This window comes from Protobothrops mucrosquamatus, unplaced genomic scaffold (assembly GCF_001527695.2).
Source record: "Protobothrops mucrosquamatus isolate PMUCROS unplaced genomic scaffold, P.Mucros_1.0 scaffold1645, whole genome shotgun sequence".
NCBI lineage: Eukaryota > Metazoa > Chordata > Lepidosauria > Squamata > Viperidae > Protobothrops > Protobothrops mucrosquamatus.
Window position 1 is genome coordinate 223091 of NW_015387804.1, and position 9603 is coordinate 232693.

The window sequence follows — 9603 nt, forward strand, 5'->3', positions numbered from 1 at the left end:
CGGAACGCGGCGGAACCGCGTTCCGGCACCTTTTTCCGGGCCGGCCGCACCGGAAATAGCCCCTCCCACACCGGAAATAGCCCCTCCCAAATTTTACTTGCATTCCTGTTCTCTAAAGGGGCGGTCCTAGGGTTTGATGAGGGCGTGGCCAGGTTTGAGTTCCGCCACCTTTTCTCCGAGAAAAAAAGCCCTGCTCTTTAAGACCTATTCCAAAGAAACCGCTGGGTCCAATAGTGGTAGAGTGGGAAGCACACTATGAGATAAAACAAATTCTTGATTCTAGGTTGTACAAGGGGAAGTTAAAATACTTTGAAAGGCTATCCATTATCAGAAGCTGTGTGGGTGAAATGTACAGATGTGAAAGCAGAAAGGTTAATACAGAAATTTTACAACAAGCATTGTCACAAGCCTCAAGGAAATACCTAACATGCTTTTTGTTTCCCCTACAGGAGAGTCTTTCCTTTTAAGGGGGGCCAACTGTCAACTCTACAATGAACCTGGCTGCAGCCATTTTTCTCCTCATTCTAGCTTGCCACATAGAATGGAGGGAGGGGGCTTGCCCAGGTGCTTTGCTAGTCAAATTAATCTTCTGTCCCATGGGAACCAAGGTCATCTACTGCTCCCACGATCAGGGACTAGGCGTTGTATAAGAAAGCCCGCCAAATGAATATATTGGGAAACATAGTGATGGCATAGTTTTGTGGGTGGGACATTATACTCTGTAACTGGGAGATTTTAGTGGGAATTTCAGACTTGGTTTCACTTTTGATCATGCCGATACTTTGTAACTAATAAATATGTTCTTTGAGGAATTTCCAGGCCTCGCAGTTCTGCTTTACTTTTTTTTTGTCTGTTAGAACCATGACAGTATTCTCTTACATATAGTGCAACTTCCCCACCTCTTTTTGTAGTTCTGTTTCTTTTCAACAATTTGTATCCATCTATCAGTCCATTCCAGTCATGGATTTCATCCCACCAGGTTTCTATAATGCCAACTATGTCATACCTACCCTCCTTCGTGTACTATTGCTTCTAGTTCACCCTGTTTTCCCCCCAAGCTTTGAGTATTAGTATATAAGCATTTAAGACTTTTATGCCTGTCCGTGGGTATGTTCCCTGGATCTCCTGATTGCTGTTTGAGTTTTATCTTTTTTTCTCATCACTTTCTACCTCATTGTTTGATTTGTTTTTTTTGGGATTTATGACTGGTTTTGTGTTCTAGAGATTCTAAAGATTGGTCACCCTTCCCCCTCAATTTTAGTTAAAGCTCTTCTAATGAGTTAGGCCATCTTTTTCCGAGTACACTTTTCCCTGTTTTCGTGAGGTGCAGCCCATCCCTTGCCAAGAGTCCTTCGCATAGAAAATGCAGTCCATGGTCCAGGAAACCAAAGTTTTCTTGGCGACACCAACTCTTTAGCCAGTGATTTATTTCTAGAATTCTTTTTTCCCTCAATGAGGGTTGGTCTTTCATTGGGAATACTGATAAGAACACTACTTGTGCTCCTAGCTCTTAACTTTATTGTCTAGTTGCTTATAATCTCTCAATATTGTACTCAGGTTCTTTGTTGTGTCATTCGTCCCAATGTGAAGGAGGAGGAAAGGGTAGTAATCTGTGGGTCTAATTATTTCGGTTAGGTTCTCGGCCACATCTTTGATTTTTGCTCCAGAGAGACAACATATCTCCCTGGATTGTATGTCCAGTCTGCAGATAGCTGATTCTGTTCCTTTGAGGATATAATCTCCTATTACCAACACTCGCCTTCCTTTTTTGGGGGGTGCAGTCTGGGGTGCTTTTCTGTTTATCTCAGGTGTGTTTGTTGATGTAACTCTTTTAGAGATATTTGGTGTTGTTTCTTTGCTAGGTGTCTGCAGGTTTTCTTTGAGGGGAGGTTGAGGGTCTGCGTATTTCCACCTAGGGGGAGAAATCGATTGCTCAGTTTTAATGGGCTGCTTCTGGTTGGGTTAGATTGACAGTAGGGGTTTGATAGATGCATGCTGATCCTTTCTTTGATTATTGTGTTTCCTTCTATTTGTGACATACCTCCATTTGTCCTCCTCCAAGGGTTTATCAATACGGTCAAATCCTCCGGGAGTTATTCATTCATTATTCGGTTCGATTTGGGTATAGCTTTCTTATGTAGGTTGGAGTTTGGCTAGAGTTGCCTCTAAGTCCCTTACTTTTTCCTCTAGTTTACATTTAATGCATGTATAATTTGGGTGTTCTTTGGGCATAAGCACATACATGGAACATGTACTGTATACCACAATAGTATCAGTTACCTGCTTCATGAGTTTATTGTTTGAAAATCCCTCTTTTTTGTTGGTGGATGTGCTTTGCTGTTAACCTTGTTTCTACCTTCTCTGCTCTAGGTAATTATGCCTATTTTTTTCTGTCCTATGTTTTGCAGATCACAATAGCATCAGTGTCTTTTTCCATGAGTCTGCTGTGTGGTTGCCATTCGTAGTCCCCGGTCTTCTGGTCTGCTGTCGTTCGCAGTCCCTGGTCTTCTGGTCTACTGCCGTTTGCAGTTCCTGGTCTTCTGGTCTGCTGCCGTTCACAGTCCCCAGTCTACTGGTGTGCTGCCCTTCGCAGTACCCGAACTACTGGTATGCAGTTCTTCGCAGTACGTGGTCTACTGGTCTGCCACCATTTGCATTACCCAGTCTACTGCCATTTGCACTACCCCGTCTACTGGTCTGCTATGCTGCAATGTTCCACAACCCCCACCGACAGCTCCACAGCCACATGGCTCTCATTTGCTAGTCTGTTGCACCGGTGTTCTGTTTCCTCCAGCAAACAGGGCTGTCTGGATGGTCCACAGTAAGCTCTCCTCTCCCTGGCTGTCTCTCCTCCTTGCTCCACTATATCACTGGCTCGCCTCTTTCTCCTCTCTGCCAGTCGTTGCGCTGCCCTCAGTCAGCTCTCCTCTCCACCCCACAGCTGATTCTCCTCTCTGGTCCACAGATCTTTCTTCTCCTTTTCTCTTCTCTAGTCTTTTTTATTTTTCTGACTTATCTTTCCCTCTCCACCTCTCCTCCTACTATTTTGTCTTAGTTTAAGATAACTTAATTTAACAATATAGGGGAGATGTGTTGTGTGAGCACACATGTGCACGCAATAACACACAGTATGTTCTATGTTATAATTTATTTTCCTATCTTGGGAAATTCTAGTTCTTATCATAAGTCCAGCAGACATGTTGCAAAAAAAAAAAAATCCCCCTTGAAATTCCATCACAATAAATTTGCCTGCCCAGGTTCAAATCTGCACTGGAACCACTGTGCAGATGGGATTAATATTTTAATGCTCATTTCCAAAAATGGACTCCCTCCCTGTGATCACTGTAGTCAGGAAAAATGCTTCACTGGTCCAATGGAAGCTTTCTACCTTTTTTTAACTGTTAAGTTAAATGGGGAAATGATTTTGCAAAAAAGAAAAGTGGTTGAAAAGAACGGATACCTTCTATGTATAGTCCTGAAAATTGCACTTTTTAATTAATATAATATATAGCTTGATTTTTAATTAATTTATGCTATTTGTATATGATGGTTCCACATAGACTCCCAGTGGTTTATATGGACACACATAAAACCGATTATCACTAAAAACACATCAAAGAATCCAGGCTACGAGTAAGCAACATTTACATTTAAATCTTTAATATAATTCATAGAATTATCTCTTTAAAACTGTGAGGCACTCCTTTTTGACTCTGAAACATTGTTAGGGAGGAGGTCATCCATATTTCTGGAGACACAGTATTCCACAGGGTGGGGAGTGTCTAAACAAGAAACTCTGTCTGCTTGCCCACCCATTTTTATGCATTTGTGAAGGGAATCTTAATATCTTGGCTCGAAATAAACACATTAGATGGGGCGGTTCTGTTCGAAGGACCCAGTCATAGAGTACTCAAAGCAGCATTTTGAGAGGTTCTTTAGTAGCCATGAAAATGCAAGAAATGGATGCTCTAAGGTTTTGCCTAAACAAAAAATGCCAGATACTATAAATGCAATAAATAAATAGTATATGTGGTCTGACACAGAACACAGTAAGCTGGATTCATCATAGTGGGGCTGATTTATATCAATGATTTATTCTGTGACCTAAGTGCAGTTTTTTTGTTTTTAGTTGCAAGAAGAACTTCAAAAGAAGTTGCTATGGATAAACAACATTCTATATTGCCTGAAGTCCAGATATGAAAATACGCAACTTTTGTAATAACTTGTTTTGATGCTGGAGTGCTACTAAGGAATTTATGAACAATGAGTTTATAGGAGGTTATAACACTGTGGCTCATGAGATAGTAACTTTTTCTTCTAGACAGTAACTTTCCTTTCTTCTGCAATAAACTGTAATATGGGAAAAAAAGAAATACTTCATAATAATTATTCCCTCTTTTCCTTTCCCCAAAATTCCAAGAAAAAATAATCACACCATCCAAATATAAATATGTCAACAGAGAAATATGAGGCAACTCACCATGATAGATCTTTCATAATAATCACTCTCTTTATCAACATCTACTGGATATCCATTTAAGAGCCAAATAAAAGTCAGGTCTAAAGAAGGATCATGGGATGCAAGACATTGCATGGTAGCATTCAATCCAACAATGACATCAACATTAGTTGGTGCTAATGTAATCCTTGTTGCAGCTTTGCAGTTAACAGAAAAAATTGTGGTTATATATTAGCAAATCATTAAATATACAACAATTGAGGCTCTGATCTACTTAAAATCTAAAAAATATACAACTTTACTATGGATGACTATATATTTAAATAGCAAAAGAGATATAAGTAAAAAGTTTTTAAAATTTGTGGTTGTTTTGGTAGGTCTTTCTTTTCATACTTTGCAAATTCTGGTAATTTTCATTTTCTGAACAAAGGTAGAAATTGTTTTTACTTAGCCGTTAAGGGATAATGTTTACAGTTCTAGGCCAATTTTAGGATCAAAAGTAAAAATTACTGTGACAACCTGTGTCAAAAAATTATTCATAAGAGAGCTATTTGGGGACCCCCCTCCAAATAATATACCTTATTTGTATCCTACTGATGAGAGAATGATCCAGCAGTGGGAGTATCATGTGAATTTACCATGCAATTATCAATTCCTTGTCAGGAATACTTTTAGAATAATGTTCCAGATCACAACTGAGACTAGTAGCAGCAAATACAAGCAGCAGATATTTAAAATTTTGCAAGAGGTTACTTCTAGAAATTTAATCTTCATTGGGACTTTAATAAAGTGTGGGGAAAAATTTGCATTTGTGTCAACAGAGGTAATATTTCTTCAATAAAAACGAAGGCTAGATTATATTCAAATCCTCCTCAAACCAAATTTGGTGGTGTGAAGTCATGTTAGTACCATGTAAACTTACTGCAGGGTACAAAAGTAAATCACAGGTTGAGTATCTGCATTGTAATTAGTATAACATGGAAGTTCAGAATTAAATGAATTTACCTAAAAATAACATACTCAAATTGCTACTTTTTGTATAAAATTCTATTCTTAGTAATATAAAGAATGTGCACAAAATACTCCAATATTATTTAAATAATAGTGCTATAAAGTAACAGTCACTAGTTAAATGATTAGGTGCCTATGATTTGAACTTAATCATGTTTAAAATTATGTGAATCAGCTCTAGCTTAAAGTTATATGAAATACTACTGTATAATGTTATGATATGTGTTACTCTGAGGAAATAATTATATCACTTCTATTTGACTAGTGCAAATTGTACTCCAATACAAATCATTTTTATTATGTATCTGACATAAAATATTCTTCCTCGCTCACTTATATATACAAATAAATATGTATGTACTTGATTTTAACTTTTAATATATGAGTAACTATGCATTTAATGAAGCAGCCTATAGCTCAAGAAAGCTTATGCTCTAATAAATGTGTCAATTGTCACAAGACTCTTTGCTGAATGTTTTAGATTGGGGTCCCCCAACCCCAGTGCTTTTTTTGTCATAGAATGCACGGAACAGCGTTCCGGCACCTTTTTTTGAACAGAAAACTGGCTCCTTCTAAGCTGCCAGTGCTAGTAAAGCTCTGGTTTGGTGAAAGGAAGCTGCCCGGGGAAATTGGGGGCATTGAAGATCAACCCGGAAACACTTCCACGACCCTGAAAGTAGACCCTCTTCTCTGCCTTGGTTCATGGGGCTCCCCCCACCGCCGCCGCCTGTCCTCACCCCTGTGTTGGCCACCAGGAACCTGGACTGACTCCTGGAGCGAATCTCTTCGAGGGACCAGGCGCGCTCCCAAAGCAGCAGTGCCGCTGCCGCCTTGGTCACTCTGGCTCCGGAGGAAGCCTCTGTGTCATCAGAGGCGGAGGAGGATGAGGTGGCAGAAGACATGCCAGCTCCGAACCAATGCCCTCTCAAAAGCCGCGGCAATGGTGTCCGTCAGCTGATGCTGCTCACGTGATCTGCACCTCGGAAGCTCCCTAAAGTGGTTCCCCTCGCTCCGTAAAGGGCTTTCGACTGGAGCCAGAGCTATTGTGAGTTCTGGCACTTTTTTTTTTTTTTTACAAAAAAGCACTGCCCAACCCCCAGGCCACGGCCCACTACCAGGCTGTAGACTATTCAGAATTAGGCTATTCAGAGTGCTGGCCAGAGCGTGCATGAATGCGCAGCTCAACTTGCAGAGCAGTGGGCCAGGGGGTACTTGCTCACATGCACGCCAGCCCATCACTCACACAAGTCAAGCTGCTCACCTATGCATTGGCCTGCCACTCACGCAAGGGCTGCATCCACGTGTGTACACACCAGCCCACCACTCACACAGCCCTGGTCTGCTCTCCCCCCACAGACAGGCCACCAAGCCACAAAGATTGTGGACCACTGCTTTAGATAATACAGCTACTCTTCTGTAAAGTGTAAGCTCAGTGACCCACATACAAAAAGTCAGTAATCAGAATCGGAGACAAGATATAAGAAATATATATTATTTTGTTATATACAATGACTAAATTAATAGGCTTATCAAACTAACCCAGATTTATTTAGAACATTGAAAAGGATTTCAACATACGTAATCTGAAGTCCATGCTATACTTAACTTTGAGAATGTAGAGAAGTTTGAGAATTACCTGTGACTATAAGAGCAGAAGAACTGTTAGCTTTCCCTTTGTTGTTTTCCACAAAGCAGGTGTAATTGCCTCCATCTGCTGCTGTAACATTAATAATTTCTAGGCTGCCATCATACCATATATGTATCCTATTAAAAAAGAAATTGTTAAAAAAATTGAGAATCAACAATAGAATAATAAGAAAATGTGGATGAAAATGGAAGCATGGCATTATACATTCCACATTTTTTTCTCTCCTGCCAGTTATACATAGTCTTTTCATACCTATAATAATCATTGCCATTTGTTCACTTTGTGCTGCTTAACTCCAGGAAAGGGGGAGAGTTACCCAATTGCCCATGCAAAACAAACGTATCTTCCAATATTACACGGCAGTTGAATGGGGGCAAAAAGTTGGCACTTTTTATCTAGGCAACTATCTAGCTTATGCTGAACTACTGTTACTGGAGAAAAAAAAACATTTTCTAGGAACCAGATGACACCAGTAGGACACAGAAGGGTTTGCTTTGTTTTAATCCCAGTACACAGAGAGACACAGTGTATGTGGGGAGGTGTGTGAAAAAGCTGCAGCTACTTTAAAGGTTGTTGTTGGAATATTCATGAGCAGGAAGAGTCATGTGGTAACTCAGTCAGCCAATGTGAAGAAAGTGCTACTGAGTCTGTGCAAAAAGGGTATTGAGTTAGGAGCTGGATTCTTCCAGTCTCTGGTTTTGTCTCTGTATCTCTCTGTAAGAAGTCTTCATTGTGCTATGATGCTGTAAAGAAGAATGTATGGTATTGTAAATATTTTGATATTAATATAAAGAAGTTATTTGAATCAGCTAAAATGCAGTCAACTGTGAGAGCTTCTGATTTATTTTTTCACCAACAGAGAAATTAAAATTCTCTAACAGGTTATGGGCCCAGAACTTACTAAGGACTGCATTGTAAGTTAAAGCTGGAAGAAATTGCCTGTGTTTAGAAAAGTATAAGAACAAGGCAGAATTAGCAGAAAGGCTGCAATGGAATTTAAGGAAAGCTCTGTGCCTCGTTTAGGGCAAAAGAATTACATTATCTGGGCAGCAAAAATGGAATGTTTGCTGAAAGCAAAAGACCTGTGCTATATTGTAGAAAATCCCCCACAAGTATTTGCAGCTACTGATAAGAAAAGCCATGATCAAGCCATGGCTTATCTCATCTTGAATTTAGATGATGAACAGTTTCTAAATGTTGCAAATCTAAAGACTGCAAAGGAAATTTGGATGAAGTTGAGAGCTGTGCACATGAATGTTTCTGCATGCAATATAGTGCAATTGTCAAGAAAACTTTACAGAGCCTGTTTGCAACCAGGTGAATCTGTGGAACAGCATTTAAATAAAATGCAAAGTTTATTTTTGGACTTAGAACAACTTGGGATTAAATTCCCTGAATCACAGAAGGTTTTATTGGTGTTGAACAGTTTAGATAAAACCTGGGACACAGTTTCTGCTATATTTGAGTGCAAAGAAGAGAAAGACTTAAATTTTGAGGCTTTAAAGGCATGTTTGCTTAATGAAGAAGAAAAGCACAATTTCAGGAGTAGCCATGAGGAGGAGAAATTCCTGAGGAGGGGGTCCAGACTGCAAGTCTCCGGAGGAGAAGGAACAAGCAGCAGATGGGACCAAATTGCAACAAAAGAGAGATTTTGCAGACAGAGAGTTTTGCAAGAAAAGAATTGCTACATATGTGGAGCGAGGACACATCTGAAAAGGAACTGTTTGCAGAGGAACAATTTGCAGCAAAAGACATTTATGCATGCAAAGAAGACTAATTTGCAAAAGGAACGTTTTGGTGTTGCAAAAGTTTGCAATAGCAACAACAGAGACAAGTGGCTAATAGATAGTGGGGCAAGTCAAACAATTGTTAATGACTCTGAATTATTTTGCAGGTTTGTTCCAGTAGTACAAGAAGCTGTAGCTTTGGCAAATGGCCAGAAAGCAAAAGTCATCGGAAGAGGCGATGTAAAAATTCCATATTTGGAATCAAAGTTTACCAATGTGCTTTGTGTACCTGAAATGGAACATAATTTGTTAAGTGTGTCTAATTTAGACAAACAAGGTTTTGAGACTATTTTTGTAAATGGGAAGTGTCTCATCAAAAGGAATGGGAATATTTGTGCAGAAGGCATGAAGGAAGATAATCTATATGTATTGCAGGGACAAAAGGTTCAATGTTCCCATATATTTAAGAATGTTGCAGAGCATGATTCATGCGTTCATCTTCTACATAGAAGACTTGGCCATGCAAGCTTTAAAGTTTTGCAGCAAATGCAAGAGTTTACAGAAGGGCTAAATTTGAAGGGATGCAAAACATATTTGGACTGTGCAGTATGCAAAGCATCGAAGTCAAAGGCATTCCCAGTTAGTAAATATAGCACAAGACAAACAAAAAGAGCTCTAGAACTGGTCCATGCAGATCTGGTGGGACCTATGCAAGCCAGTTTGGGAGGAGCAAAATATGCACTGGTAATTGTTGATGA

The 9603-nt window shown here is 39.7% G+C and overlaps 1 protein-coding gene across 1 annotated transcript in view; it reads right to left on the minus strand.

The window, feature by feature from the left end:
* Window positions 1-9603, minus strand: part of CNTN1 (contactin 1) — a 173608-nt gene that overhangs the window by 95126 nt on the left and 68879 nt on the right. The window contains exons 11-12 of the mRNA XM_015822697.1: window positions 7107-7234; window positions 4481-4656 (exon numbers count right to left, since the gene is read on the minus strand). Coding sequence (XP_015678183.1) covers window positions 4481-4656; window positions 7107-7234 — 304 coding nt within the window. The remainder of the gene's footprint in view (window positions 1-4480; window positions 4657-7106; window positions 7235-9603) is intronic.